Source organism: Olea europaea, chromosome 7, assembly GCF_002742605.1.
Source record: "Olea europaea var. sylvestris chromosome 7, O_europaea_v1, whole genome shotgun sequence".
Classification (NCBI taxonomy): domain Eukaryota; kingdom Viridiplantae; phylum Streptophyta; class Magnoliopsida; order Lamiales; family Oleaceae; genus Olea; species Olea europaea.
The window spans coordinates 1,274,212-1,290,458 of record NC_036243.1 but is presented as its reverse complement, the minus strand read 5'-3'; the positions used below and the strand labels follow the sequence as shown (position 1 = coordinate 1,290,458).

At 37.7% G+C, this 16,247-nt stretch overlaps 1 protein-coding gene across 2 annotated transcripts in view; it reads left to right on the top strand.

Annotated features, from left to right (window-relative positions):
- The first annotated feature begins 7,909 nt into the window (after window positions 1–7,909).
- Window positions 7,910–16,247, top strand: part of LOC111396640 (probable aldo-keto reductase 3) — a 9,546-nt gene continuing 1,208 nt past the window's right edge. The window contains exons 1-4 of one of the 2 annotated variants that reach the window (XM_023023073.1): window positions 8,015–8,242; window positions 9,141–9,341; window positions 10,723–10,895; window positions 10,984–11,086. In XM_023023073.1, coding sequence (XP_022878841.1) covers window positions 8,015–8,242; window positions 9,141–9,341; window positions 10,723–10,895; window positions 10,984–11,086 — 705 coding nt within the window. Of the gene's footprint in view, window positions 8,243–9,140; window positions 9,342–10,722; window positions 10,896–10,983; window positions 11,087–16,247 lie in introns of both variants that reach the window. The other variant, XM_023023074.1, reaches the window with a different exon arrangement.

Here is a 16,247-nt window from a genome sequence, read left to right as displayed (position 1 = left end):
GTAACACTCCAGGATCTATAAAAATTAGTCTATATTTTGTGTGTTTCTTTGAAGTCTATATATCGAATCTTGAATTCTATCTTAAAATACCAATGTTAAGAGGGAGCAGTTTACATCATCACATATTGATTATTATTTTCATATTTATGCAAAGTAGGACGCCCCGCAAGAATGTTCTTGTCTTAGAATCCAGCATTTGAACATAGAATTGCTCATTGAAGGTTTGGGTTCTTATTCCTATCAATGATTCTTGAAATTGTTTTTTATTGTATAAGGTCAGTCATTATGTCGTGACTATTATATTTAATTGATGTTACCTGTTTACTAAAATGCTACATCGCAAGTGCAGGGGTCGCGCACACGTAATAGTGTGAACTTTTTGAGTCTAAGTGATCCCTTGAAGAGTGTTTAGTCCAATTACACGAGAGTTGATCCAAATAATAGTCATGACACACATAATTAATATCTTTGAATTTAAATAATTAATATCTTTGAATTTAAATAATTAATATCTTTGAATTTAAAGATTAAAAGAATATACTTCTAAGCATTCAAATAAAATACCCAATTACAGTTATGGTCAAAGTTGGATTTTAGTCAGGTTAGGATTCATGATTTCATTTTGCAGTCACTAAATTAATTCTTCATAACAAGTCAATAGAACATTACTCAGTTTTCTTGTCAAACCCGATTTTCCTATTTTAGTTAATTACATTTCTCAAGTGAAACTAACCATAATCAATTGGTTTAACCTGTTATATTTCTATGTTGATTAAGCACAATCAAAAGCATTAAATATCAATGAAAATAACTCAAAAGTTACCTAAGAGTAGGAGTTTATCTCTATTTCCACAAGAACCTAGGATTTCTACCACCTTAATCTAAAATGTGCAACACTTTCTCAATAATCACACAAATCACTAGACATTATCACATAGTGACCACAATAATGATAATACACTCAATGTAATGGTAAAAATACAAGAACATAAGCATTAAAATAGTGAATAAAGAAATTTATATAGTTAAGACAAGCTTCCTCATTCATCCCGACACCAAAATGTTTTGCTCATTGTATTTATAGGGCACAAAATGAAAGGATTAAAGAAATACATCACAAAAATTGAGAAAAATATAATGTGAAATACATGACAAAGAAATAAACATGTCCCTTGGTCGGATCCTTGAATCTTGCTTGGTTTTGGTCTAAATTTTTCCAAGATTTTATCTTCTTTGTGTGATTTTTCCTCTCCTTTTTGTTCGCCCCCTTTTCTTTCTAAGCTAGGGTTTTAAAATGGATGAAGAAGAATGTTGAGAATGGGTGAAAAGAGTGTTTAAAAGGAGTAAAAATCATCCCAAACAAATTGCAAGAAGAGCCCCTAAAAAGATTTAAAATGCACGCACAGGTCTTGAATTTCAACCTAAGGCGCGGGCCTTAGCCTTTTGGTTGCTCTCAGTTGCCCAAAAGTGGAGTTGAGGCACGTGCCTTACCTACAGGCTTAGGCGTGCGCCTTGCCTTCTTTTCCCTTCTCTTCAGTTGGTCATCAAAGAATTGCACGTTTGGTCCTCCAACTTTGGTTTCATCTAATTTAGTCCTTAAATTTTGAACTTATTTTCAATCAAATCCTTCATAATTTGCAACTTGAGTCCTTGAACTTTTTGACCTGTACATCTTAGTCCCCAAAGTCATATTTTTGGTCCTTTTTTTTTCCCCTTCCTTTAGCCTTCTTCTCTCTCAATTTGGACTTTTAATCTACAAACACCATAATTACACAATTATGAATAGGAATTCACTCAATTACATCATTAATTAGCTTATTAAAGGTGCCCAATAAGTGTATAAAAACCATAGTTATCAGACCCGAACCAGATCGGCCGGTTCAGTTCGGAACCCGTCGAACCGGACCCAGATCGGTCCGATTGTGAGGAATTTATGGATGAAAAATCAGCCTGCCAACAACCCGCTAGAACCGGCGATTTTACATAGATTCGGGGTACCGACTTTGGATTGACCCGACCGGTTCTTAAGTAACTGTGTTTCACTTTCCTTTCCTCACAGATTCCTTCCAGTTTCCTTCCCCACGTCGTCTCCTCACAATTTCTAACTTCTAAGACATTAGGGATTCTTGCAAAATTAAAAACCTCAGCCGCGGTCTCAATCTCTTGCAATTCATCAACTCCCAAGAATCCAAATCTCCAATTTCAAGTTTTAAAAGATGGAAGAGCAGGTTAGTCTCGGTCAGATGAATCCTTTTTTAAGTAATATGAATTATAAAACAAAAAAAATGTGGAATTTTGTCCTGGGTATGATGGCATATGAATTATAGAACAAAAAAAATGTGGAATTTTGTCCTGGGTATGATGGCATATGAATTATAGAACAAAAAAAATGTGGAATTTGGTATTCAACAATGTATCGGAGCCACCCCAGTAGTTTTTTACTGTTTTTAATTAAATTTATCGATTTAGAGGGGCATTTATAATATTATGTGAAAAAAGTTGTTGGCTTCATCTAGCCATTGCTGTAGCATTTGATTCAGGTGATGTATTTATTCATTTCTAGCTGGTGTATATCCTCACTTGGATAGACATTTGATTCAGATGGCAGGCTTGTGTATATCCACAATTGCTTCTTGATGTCATGGTTAAAAAATACCTAATGTATGCTTTACTCGAATAAAGAGCAGACTCTATTTAGTGTTTAGTTTTTCTTCATCTTTGGATTATTACCCAGTTAACGTCCGAGTATTTTTGCGTTACTGGTTGCTAAAAAATGGATTATGATGGTGGTTTTAATTTATTTTTTAGATGAACTAACTTCATTTGATTAATATTTTGCTTAAGTTGGTCCATGTGCTATGCTTTTGAATAGTTGCTTTGTGGATCTCTGAGCTCTTATCTACTGTGATTTATACCAATCTAGTTTGCGTTTCTCTGTTGATTTATTTATTGAATCGGTATCATTTCTTCTTCCTTTACCAATAATTGGCAATATTAGAGAAATCATTGACATCGTCTAGAATTTCTAGTTATCATGGATAAGTCTTTTCTTTTGATGTTTTAATGCAAGGGTTGATTAACTGGTAGCATGTAACCTGGAGAGTGACAAAACTTTTATTAATGCTTGTGATGTTGTAACATGGATATAAAGTAGTTTTTTTTAATCATTGATTGTTGTTTTTATTGTTTCAAATCCATATTTCTCTCTATATGATCTAGAATTTGTGAAATTGGAATACAAATTGATATATAGTTGACAGAATAATATGAAGTTAATATAGTTATTTGTAGAAAATGGGAAAAAAATTATTATTCAATGAAAATAATTAATAATATTTTTTATAGGAATTGACTCGCCAGTTGAACCACCGGGTCAACGGTTAAACCACTGACCCGTTGACCCATTGCATTATTCGGGTTGAGGTCCGGTCCGAGTCTGATAACTATGATAAAAACACACTTATCATTATCTTTAACGCTGCAATAATTCTATAGTTAATTTCCGGCTGCTAATATTACAAAAAAGTTTATGTATTTGACATCGCGGGATGGAGCTTAGATGGCACCTTAGATTTTTGGCTATTACATGAATATTTAATTTTTATGTACCAGTTTGCCATCGAGTTGCAAAGGCTTTGAAGGGGGGGATGAGGGAGAAATTAATTTCATTACCTTTTTCAAACAATTAAATGTAGAAAATTAGACGATTTATCGAACGATCAATTATTCGTGACAGTACGATATATTAAAGTAAAGTTGTTTGTCGATAACATTTGTTATCTCTTTGAACAGTTACTCCTAGGAGACAACCATTGAATCACTACAACAATCACAAGCATTTTCCAAAACTCTCAAATTTTGCTCAAGAACAAAATAAAATTAAAATTTCTAGAATTGATTTTGCCTAAAAGTACATAAGATGTGGTTGATTTCAACTAGGAATTGTAACTTCCCAATAATAATTCATAATTCAATAAAATAAAACTGTTATTTTTATTATATTACTACTAACTTATCCCATCCAACTACTATATTTTACTAGCTAGTTTGACATTATAAATTTGAACATAATTGAGAAGAACCAACATTAATAAAAGAAAAAAAAAATTATTTTAATCAAAAAAGTTCAAGGCCCTAAAGCTAAATCATAGAATTTTAAATATTCGCAATGATTGTGATTTGAATCATTGACCTCCAACATAAATTCTATATATTTGACCACTCGACCATTTATCTCAGTATAATCACTTTCTTTTAGATAAAATATATGATATATATCTAACAATTGATTATATTGATTGATATTACCAACATCGTATTGATTCACGTTTGGCTATTGAAGTCACGATTAACCCTTTATTTCCCTCTAAGTATCTCGTGATTTAAATTTACCAACTTTGATTGCAACTAGCTCTTGTTATTGATATGTTATGAGCTCTCAACAAGCATTGAACTGAGCCAAAAGGTTCGTTTTTGAAGTTTGGATTTATTTATTCGTAAATTTAAAATTGAGGTTAAGTTTTGTGTGATTTCAAAGTAAGCCTATGATGAATGATCATTTGTCCAGTTTACTATGAGCTGAAATCTAGTTTTTGGGTGCTTTTTTATATATTTACTCTTTATTATTTTATTGAACCGAGCTGGAGTTAATCTTGACAAATTGTAGGGATGGCAGTGGGGTGGGGCAGCTTTTTGCCTTGTTTGCTACCCCTTTTTTTTTTGTTTTTTATTTCGAATTATGCTATTATTGGAGAATAAAATACAAATTCAAAATGAGTTTTTAACGAGTGAATTGTCTATTTATTTTTAATTTTTTTCCTCTTCAAAGGTCAGTCCCTCCCCGCCCTACAACGCGGCACCGCGCCGCGCCCCACCCCGCCAGTCGGACCCGATTTTTCCCCCATTCGAGGAGGTCCCCATCGGGTCGGGTCGGGGCGGGGCGGGGCGGTCAAGCAATAGTTGAAGATCAATAGGGTCATGCAAGAGAACACTTCCCATGAAAGGTAATGCCACGACAAAATGAAAGCAGTATTGTAATAAGGAATAAATAAGGGAAAATTGCAGTAGGGGCTCCAAATCTTTAAAACATTAGCAGACTTTCCCCAAATATTTAATTTGTTGCAATCGTCACCCTAAACCTTACGAAACGTAGCAGCGGAAGCCCTTTTGGACGATTTTCATCCAAATGTTCGTTAGTTGACTAAAAATTTTAACTTTGACCAATATTTAATATTTTTGGAAGGATAAAATAGTAACTCTTAGTTTATTACATTAAAATAAGTTAGAAATTAATTATAAAAAATAAGAAAAAAAAGAAAAAAAGAGGCCAATCGTCTTCTTCCTTCCTTCCTCCCACCCCTCACTCCACTCCCTTCCCAACCTCACGCTACCAGAAGCATTCCCCAGCCATCGCCGCATTGGTTCCTCCCTAGTTAGCTCTATTTTCCTTATTAACCCTATCACATGTGCCAAAGTTAATTTCCCAGCGTCTTCAACTGTCCCAAATGTCTCAAATTTCGATTTCTACAGCATAGGTCGTGAATACACACTCCAGCCTCCAGGTGCTGAGGTCTATTACTCTAAGAAAAATGCACGACTATTTTATTCAAAAGGTCATTCTCTCTCACAACCCTTACAATGACTCGAATTTAATTGCCTTCACGATTCTTAATTGACACGGAGATCTGACATATTATGAAAAGGGGGAAATTCCTGGAAATTCATTGACGAAGCACGATTATATTGTGAGGATGTAATTTATTTTTTATGAATCATTTTATGCTGTGAATGAATTCGGGTCCATTCCCATTTGTGATGTGAAGAATGCAGATTTTCCTAAGGTTTCATTTGTCAAAATGCAACAGCAAATTGGTGGGGATATGCTGTATATGTTGGATGCAATGGGCGAATTATTGTCTTCATATTTTTGTGTGTTAGCTGGGGGTGGGGGTGGAGATGGAGGTGGCGGTCCGGTGGCGTAATTGATTTTGGGGATGGACGTGGGGGTTAGAGGAAGAAGATGACTGGCCTTTTTTTTTTCTTTTTTTTTTAATTTCTTATTTCTTATTTTTTATAATTTAATTTCTAACTTATTTTAATGTAATAAATTAAGAGTTACTATTTTACCCTTCCAAAAATATTAAATATTGGTCAAAGTCAAAATTTTTAGTCAACTAACAGACATTTGGATGAAAACCGTCCAAAAGGGCCTCAACTGCAACGTTTCGTAAGATTTGGGTTGACAATTGCAACAAATTAAAAGTTTGGGGAAAGTCTGTTAATATTTTCAAGGTTTGGGGCCTTTGCTGCAATTTTCCCAATAAATAATGTAGATTTACCAAAATTTGTCGATAACGCTAAAATTGGAATGATTTTTGCCATATGTAGGGGCCACATAACCCTTCCAGAATACTCACATGATGAGGGTCTTATGTGCGTAAAATATTGCTAAAAAATACTCCCTCACTCTCTATTGTGTATGATTTGAAGGGATCCTGTGTAAGCCTCTCTAGTCTCTCTCAATTGGAATAGGAATTCTAACCATTTTAGGATAAAGTCCATGCTAAAGTCAAATATGATAACATTGGAATTGGGAAACTTCAATGCTCCTCCCTTGTCAACTTGGAAAGCAGCTGCACCAAGACTAGCTTCATAATGATAATTCATCTTCACCTACCATCACATAAATTTCTAATGTTATTTTTCTTCTTCAACTTCTTGTGTCATCTCTTACGTAAGCAAAATGAAAGTTGGGGGAGTGGGGGGTGGGGGAGACGGGGGAAGGGTGAATTTCAATTATGGTCACTGAACTTTTAGACAAATTCCGCTTAATTGGTTCCCTATACTTCAATTTAGATACAATTGGGTCATTGGACTAAATTTGTTTTTATTTTTGTTTTTGTTTTTATGTAATTGTCACATTTCGTCTCCCAAACTTATAGAATACTCGAGACCACATTGCATTTGATTTTTGTGTGGGATGTCAATTTACTATTATGCCACGTCCTAAAGGTGATAAAGCGGATAAGAAAAATACTTAAACATTTTAATCTAATACCTTGTTGGGTGGAGATTAAAATCAGTTTTTTAATAAATTGATTAAATTGTGATTAAAAAGTTGTGTTTCATGAAATTTTTGGTAAAAATAATTGTTAATTTTGACTTGTACTAAAATTTGAATATTTTAATCTCTATCAAACAGGGAGTTAAATAATTACAATAATTTTTATATTGTGATTTTCATTTTTAGGGTACCCAAGATGATTACATGAATGATCGATTATAATATGGATGCCAGCTATTTAAATTTCGTTAGTTTGGGAATATAGAAGATGAAATGTGATATAATGGTGTAATGTGAAACTAAATCAAAGTTTAGTGACCTAATTGAAATAAATTAATATTTAGTAGAATAATAGTGAGTCTAGAAAGAAAAATAAGACAAGATTAACCCAGCTACAAACAATAAGGGTGTGTTTGATTATATTTATTTTCCATGGAAAATATCAGTTTTCCATCCAAATTTTCACTTAGAGTGTTTGATTGCTATTTTTTTCTATGAAAAATATTTTCCAACTCTTGAAAATATGTCTTATTTTCCTTGTTTTTAAGGAAAATATTTTCCTTGGGTAGAGGTGGTTTTTATTTTCCACAAAAGATGGAAAATATTTTCTTTTCTAGGTAATATTTTCCATGTCAAACACACTTATTTTTCATGGAAAATATTAGCTTTCTAACCAAATTTTCACTTGGAGTGTTTGATTGCTATTTTTTTTCCATGAAAAATATTTTTCAACTTTTGAAAATACGCCTAATTTTTCTTATTTTTAAGGAAAATATTTTCAAGTGATTTTTATTTTTCACAAAAGATGAGAAATATTTTTTTTTTTAAGTAATATTTTCTCACAATCAAACACGCTCTAATTATCTCTGCACTGTAGACCAACCCTGATTATTTTACCTGTTCCTCCCATTCGATTCAGTATCCATTAACATAGACGGGGATTCCTGAATAATGGCTGCCGAAAGCAATGTGAAAATGCCCAGAATCAAGCTCGGCTCACAGGGATTGGAAGTGTCTGTGCAAGGACTCGGATGCATGGGCATGACGCCACATTTCGGCCAGCCGAAGCCCGGGCCCGACATGATCAAACTCATTCACTATGCACTAAATTCCGGCATCACGTTCCTTGATACCTCCGACATCTATGGGCCGAAAACCAATGAAATCCTCCTCGGGAAGGTAGGTACTCTTACCCTGTTTCCTTAACCCCAACACACAGACACAGACACAGACACAGACACACTTGTATTTCTGCAACTTTAATTAGTAATTACACATGGAATTTCTCAATTCTGTTTATTTCTAAATATATAAGAAAAAGTGTAAAATATTAGTTGCAGAAATAGAATATATTGTGTTGTTTTTTATTCTTAAATGTTGTACAAGATTTGGGAACTGGGAAGACTGAGCTTGTATGGTGATTGATTCAGATTCCTTATACATTTTATTTCCTATTTCTATTATTTATTTATTTATTGGTATATTGTTTAACTAAGTCATGGAATTTAAACCCTTAATTTGGTTTAAGGTTTTTTTTCCCATAAATATTTGGTTTTTTTATTTTTATGTAGTTTATAAATTGGTAGTTTCTTCCAATTTTTAATCTTTTTCTGGTATTCGTGGAACTCAACAGAACTAGATTAAGGTGTTATCTTCGTTGTGAGGCCTTCATAAAATGGCCATATACGTTTTAATTTCCTTTCGTTATTCTTGGGACTGTCTCATTGATTGGGGAAATGCTATCAAAGTAACTTCTTTTTTGCTGGAGAAGGACAAATTATTCAAGCATTTTTACAGCTTCATTATTAGTCTTATGGACTCTAGTCTCAAACCTTACTCGGGCTAGTCTATTTAGTGTCACTTCTCGGAGGGGTTGTCCATGTTTAACGTATCAATGCTTTTGTGGTGTTTAATACTGTTTGGCATCAAATTGTGGCTTTGCATAGGCCGTCTCGAACCTTAACCTGGCTAGTCTGTTTAGTGTCTTTCGCTTCTTGGATGGGTTGCCCATTTTTAACGTATCATTGTTTTTGTAATGTCTATCTACTGTTTGGTATCAAATCGTGGCTTTGCATAGGCTTTGAAGGATGGAATGAGGGAGAAAATGGAGTTAGCTACAAAATTCGGGATTAGACTTGCTGATGGGAAGAATGACATATGCGGCGACCCAGCCTATGTACGGGCTGCCTGCGAGGCCAGCTTGAAGCGGCTTGATGTTGATTGCATTGATCTTTATTACCAACATCGCATTGATACACGTGTGCCTATTGAAGTCACGGTTAACCCTGTGTTCTCTCTTGATTGTCTTTGTATCTCTCATAATTTTGTTTTACAAAGTGTGAGCATAAGTAGTTCTTGGCTTTCGACATTTGTGCCAATGAGCTGAGCCAAAAGGTGGGTTGTTGGAACTTGGTTTGATATCTTAATAAATTTGAAATTGAGCCTACATTGAACAAGCATGTATCTTGCTGATTATAAATTGAACTTTAGTTGTTTGGTACTTTTGTATATGTTTACTATTTATTGTTTTATTGAACCAAGCTTGGGTTAATCTTGACAAATTGGTGAATTAGAAGTATGTCTTCTTAACTACTGTATTGTTCTCAATCAGCTTTGATCAACCCACTCAAGTAGGTTGTGCTATCTCTAAGTTCTAACTCTAATTTTACCTTAGAGACAAAGCGAAGTGATAGTTTAATGGTTTCATCAATTGTGTTATGTTGTTAACCATGTTATGTAATTGGAGTTGAATAGACATACTTTTGAACAAGTTAGCACCATACCACGTGATCAATGTAAATTCGAGTATTCACTACAACCTGAGTATAGTCCATGTAGAAAGGAAGCATTACACGCTATTTCAGAATAATGACAGAGTGACAAAACTATACTACTGCTCTTTCCTCCATTATTTCTGCTGTTTTGTTAAGTGAAATCTACAAGATTTTCGAATCTAGTTAGCAGCTTAATAAATATTAATGTAATAGAAAATTGCTGGGGGGGCACGAACCCGGAAACTTTTGAAGTCTGATGAAAGAATACAGCTTTTCTTGCATCCAGCCTTGATGGAGATATTTAGAAGTCCTTCGCAGGGGTTTAGTTATAATATTTTGTGGACTTATACTTAGATTGTTGTCAGCTCTTTTTGGTAGCAGAAGGAATGTGGGAAAAGAAGGAACATTACCCTGAATCTTTTTAGTCTTAACAGTAGTGTTTGGGTCTGTGGCTTTGTCTATTTGTTTTTCAATGATATACAAAACTGAGATTCAATACTTGACTTAGTGAATGAAGTAGGGTGAAACTGTTGAGAATCTACTGACACGTGAGGTGCACATCTCACTGGACGAGATTGGAGGTACTTATCAATTTTAATAGCTAACTATAACCTGACCTTCCTCTAATGAGTCAGATGTATAAAAAACGAGCTCTGGTTTAATCTCACAATTCAAACCTTTGATAAATCTAGAAAATGTGACATGGAATCTTCAGGAATGGCACTACGGTAGAGGAGTTCCTACAGCCAACATAACCTGCCTATTGTTGCACATATTTGATTATATATATATATATGTGGATGTCTCCCTTTTATTCTTAGACTTGATTCCGCATGTTTCTTTCTTAAGCCTCTCCTAATTACTTTGGATCTCTCTTTTTGCAAGATGGGAGAACTAAAGAAACTTGTGGAAGAAGGTAAAGTAAAATATATTGGTCTATCAGAGGCCTCACCTTCTACAATCAGAAGGGCGCATGCTGCTCATCCAATTTCAGCAGTGCAGTTGGAGTGGTCTTTGTGGACAAGAGATGCTGAGGCAGAAATAATTCCCACTTGCAGGTTTGATGATTATTGTAATGGTTTTATATTTCGAACCAGTAAGAAATATAGAGTTCTAACTCTAAACATCCTTGGTACAATTGTTTAGAGAACTTGGCATTGGAATAGTAGCATACAGTCCTCTCGGACGGGGATTCTTCTCCTCCGGTCCAAAAGTCGTTGAAACTTTCTCTGAAGTGGACTTTCGAAAGGTTGGTTTGTTTTATTCTTCTATCACTTCTGAGCTTCCAATTCAACTATGAATTATTTTGTGTAGCCATTGTGCACACCATCACCAGTTTTTGGATTTATGATACACATAATATCTAAGAATCTCTGGAATTATGAATATAAGTTATGCCCTCACTTGAAATGCAAGCTAATTATTCAAGAGCATGTTTGCATAAGCTACAAAAGGATAAACAACTACTTTTAACTTTTTGTTTTCAAATATGTTTGGATACGTATATAACTTACTTTTTTCTAAATTTTAAATAAAAAAGTTATATATTTTTAAAATTAACTTTTATTTTGGTGTCAAAATAAATTACTTATTTTCAACTTTTACCATAAAATAATAATAATAATTGTTACGCCTATGAATTATCACTCCATATTGGGCCACCTTATTGGACCCGAGCTAGGCCCATTAGTGTTGGGCCTCAAAGCCGAGGCTCTAAGAAGCCTAGCCGAGGCGCCACCGAGGCCATAAAAGCCTAGCCGAAGTGCCTATCACTTTGCTCACCTCATACTGGGCTCGAACTTAGGCCCATTAACCCGCCTTAGCCCATTTCACATCATTTCTCTATATATATGGATTCAATTCACAAGTTAAGGTATGTTCTAAATACTCTAGCCAAATCCCCCATCTCTCTACTATTGCACTCTATATATCTATTTCTCGTTCGGCCGTTGACTTGACCGTCGGAGTGCAAACGGTCGCCGGACCTTTTTCTCGTCCGGCCGCCTTTGCCTCTTGACGGGGTGCTACATACGCAGGTTTCGAGGGGACGAAGATAGGGTGCCTGTTGGAGCCATTTTTGGAGGTCAACAGATTGGCGCCGTCTGTGAGAAACGCTACGTTAATCATGTTATTCCACATAAAAAATGATTTTATTTTCCGGTCAGTGTTGTACCAAATGAGTGAAGACAGCAACCCAAGAAATGAAGAAAAATGATAGAAGATAGCTACTGACTGAGATACAAAAATCTCCTTGAAAAAGGAAGTTTTTCAATGAACATTTTGGCCATGAAAATGGTCTTGAAAAAGAAGAAAAGGTGCCACAGGAAGCATTTGAAAATTTCTTCATACGACAAGGAAAGAGGCAGGAAAGAATTCCTTGAAAAAGGAACTTTCCGGCGAAGCACGGGTCAAAAAATTCGTACAATTACAAAAATATATACACACCAAACATCCTCAAAAAAAGCCCACTTTGTTGCTATACAAATCATTCTACATATTCCACCAACGAATTTCCAAAAATCAGCAGGAGTTTCCTGGTTTCAACCTGAGGACCATCCTATTAAGAATTTTTGAATGTACGATATGGTGGATTAGAATTCCTCTGCCAAGTTGCAGCTTGAAGGTGCTACCGACGAGGCCACCTGTAGTCTCCGATTATGGTCGTCGAGGCAGTGATAACAGCAACCGACCAGGTGAGTAACTGTCCCAAGTAATCCTCTTGATGAATAAAGAACACATTCGGCACACCGTATTTTCAGCAAAACGGCTCAATCAGATTTTGTTTCTTTCTCCGGCGTGCAACTCGGACCACCAGCTGCTGCTTCAGTGCCGTGATCTTGTGGTAAGCAGATATGGGGGGAGAAAAGATATATTAGCATCGAGCCTTGCGCTTTTTAATTTTTGGAAAGACGTATGGAAGTATGGAACACGCCAATGTCAACTCATGCAACTTGCTGGTTTTTGTCCAATTGCTTTGCTGATTAGTCAACTTTATTATCACAAAAAGACAATTGGAATTTAATTATTCTGGGACAATCTGATTTGGAGTAAAGAATCGGCCTCTTGGAGGAATGTGGGCCAATATTTGGGCCACATATATTTCATTTTACTCTTGGTACATGGAATCATCATTGGGCTTACGTCTTTATTTAATCCAATGGATTATAAATTAGGCATATTGGGTATTATTAGTCTGACTACTAGATTTGTTTCCACGGAACAATTGCTGCCCTAATCTTTGATTGGGCTTAAACCCGGTTTTCTTCGCATGGGGCCACTTCAGGGGAGTCATCTTCTTCAAGTTCGGCACATCTTCGTGATTCTCTTCTCCCCACTTGAGCTTCCGCTTGTTATTAAAAATTGGGCTGATTAAATTCTCTTCTAAATCTCTTAAGGCATGCTAGATCTTCAACTTTTCTGAAGAAAGAATGTTGAACTGATTTATGAGGCAACCCCCAGAAGATCATACTCGGCCAATTCTTGATTAGGCAAACTTATTCACATTATGGCACTTGAATTATTCAAGCATACCGAAGTCCTCGTTCCTTGAATAAAGGAAGAGGCGATATATTATAAGTCCTCACTCCTTGAATAAAGGAAGAGGCAATATGTTTGAAGTCTTTGTTCCTTGAATAAAGGACGAGTCAAGCTGTCAGACGTGTAAGCTCTTGCAAAAGGAGCCTTTCCTGACCTCACTCACGGGATGCTTACTCCTCGCCTCATTATCATCGAACTTAGCTTTAAGTCCTCGTATCCGAGGCCAGCTTATAAGATTTCGTTAGTTCGACAATTCGCCAGGTGTTCATCCCTGGCTTCGCGAGATGTCTTTTCCTCGCGCCTCACTATCTTCGAGCTTAGCTTTAAGCCCTCGCCTATCCAAGGCCAGCTTATAAGACTCTAATAGTTCGACTCTTTGCCAGACCTATGCTCCCTGGCTTCGCGGGATGTTTTTTCCTCGCCTTACTATCGTCGAGTTTAGCTCTAAGTCCTTGTCTATTCAAGGTCGGCTTATAAGACTCCAACAGTTCGAGATATCGTCACATATTTATTTAAGGCTCCGCAAGATATCTTCCTCACTTCTCACTATTGTCGAGCGTGACTCTAAGTCCTCGTCATTCCGAGCTTGACAAAGTTTCAACCCTCCCGATGCGGAGTCCCCTGTGGGTCATTGCTTCGGCTGTAGTGTAGTCAAAGCTTTATCGACCTTTAGCCATCTCCTGTATCGATCGCAGATGAGCTCCTTACTCAGCTTTACAAAGGTTAGACACACTTGACGCGGAGTCCCCTGTGGGTTATCACCTCGGTGGCTGTGTTTCTTCCTGAGCTTTACAAAACTTTAGCCATCTCCCAACGCGTCGTCCTCTGTGGGTCAGTGCATCGGTGGCAGATGAGCTCCTTCCTCAAAGTAGGCATTGAAGCTTCAGCACCTCAGTCGAAGCTGCGTCCTAACCTTCAGCTTCACAACCTTTAGCATCTCCCATGTGAAGTCCTCTGAGTCAGCGGTTCTGTAGAGACAGCTGAACCTACAACCACAGCAGCAACCATACACTCAGCGGATCTTAAAAAGTCAACAGCTGGTATACATCTATTATGTTCAGTTCAGAGTCAGCCTCTGCTTCGTTATCAGTACAGCTGTTCAGTTCAGGGTCAGCCTCTGCATTCGTATTAGTACAGCTGTTCAGTTCAGAATTTTGCTTCTGCCTCAGCCATGTTACATCTACTTATCTTCGGAAAGCTAATATTACCTCAACATGGCTGCACCATCCACCATGTCTGGGATGCGTTGTCACCTCGGAGGAGAGGCTTACGTCCCATCTGGGTCACCTCGTTTGAACTCCGAGGCGCTAGCACATGCCTCCCTCTGGCCAGGCTAAACGCCAAGGGGAGAAGCCCCAACATGGCTGCACCATCCACCATGTCTGGGATGCGTCGTCACCTCGGAGGAGAGGCTTACGTCCCATCTGGGTCACCTCGTTTGAACTCCGAGGCGCTAGCACATGCCTCCCTCTGGTCAGGCTGAACGCCAAGGGGAGAAGCCCTAACATGGCTGCACCATCCACCATGTCTGAGATGCGTCATCACTTCGGAGGAGAGGCTCGCGTCCCATCTCTGGGCCATCTCGCTTGAACTCCGAGGCGTTAGCACATGCCTTCCTTTGGCCAGGCTGAACGCCAAGGGGAGAAGCCCCAACATGGCTGCACCATCCACCATGTCTGGGATGCGTCGTCACCTCGGAGGAGAGGCTCGTGTCCCATCTCTGGGCCACCTCGCTTGAACTCCGAAGCGCTAGCACATGCCTTCCTTTGGCCAGGCTGAGCGCCAAGGGGAGAAGCCCCAACATGGCTGCACCATCCACCATATCTGGGATGCGTCGTCACCTCGGAGGAGAGGCTCGCGTCCCATCTTTGGGCGACCTCGCTTGAACTCCGAGGTGCTAGCACATGCCTCCTTTTGGCGAGACTGAACGCCAATGGGAGAAGCCACTTCACGTGAATTTCGAGGCTCATACAATTATTATGCTTAAGTTCGGCTGCAACAGCATTCGTTGGATCCCTTCAGGTTATAGTTATTATGCTTAAGTAAAGTTCAATTGCTTAACGAGGCTAATACACTTCGGAGAAAAACAGCATGTGATGAAGATAGATTACAGTGAAAAGTGAACTACACTAAGCCCAGTCAATGGTGGAGGTGCCTCGACAGCAGGTGCCTCAGCAGCTTGAGCCTTACAATTTAGCCTTCACAAGCCTCGCAGGTTCGATTTCTCATCCACCTCGGCTTCATCACATTTCAGCCTTCACAAGCCTCGTAGGTTCGATTTCTCAACCACCTCGGCTTCATCACATTTCAGCACTCACAAGCCTCGCAGGATTGGTTTAGTCCATATTACAGAAGAGATGCTATCGAAATTTTGAAAAAGTATACGCAGTATATCTTTCGAGGCAATTCGTAAGTCCTCGCTTATTCTGACACATTTTCTGAGGCAGTTCCTAAGTCCTCATTTATTGGAGCGACTCATATTTCTCGAGGCAATTCATAAGTTCTCGCCTATTCGAGATCGATGCATATTTTTGAGGCAATTCGTAAGCCCTTGCTTATTGGAGCTACCCATCTTTTTGAGGCAATCTGTATGACCTCGCCTACTTGAGAGTTTAGATTTCAAGTCCGACCCGCATATAAATAACACGACTCGGACTTGGGGGACTACTGTTACGCCTATGAATTATCACTCCATATTGGGCCACCTTATTGGACCCGAGCTAGGCCCATTAGTGTTGGGCCTCAAAGCCGAGGCTCTAAGAAGCCTAGCCGAGGCGCCACCGAGGCCATAAAAGCCTAGCCGAAGTGCCCATCACTTTGCTCACCTCATACTGGGCTCGAACTTAGGCCCATTAACCCGCCTTAGCCCATTT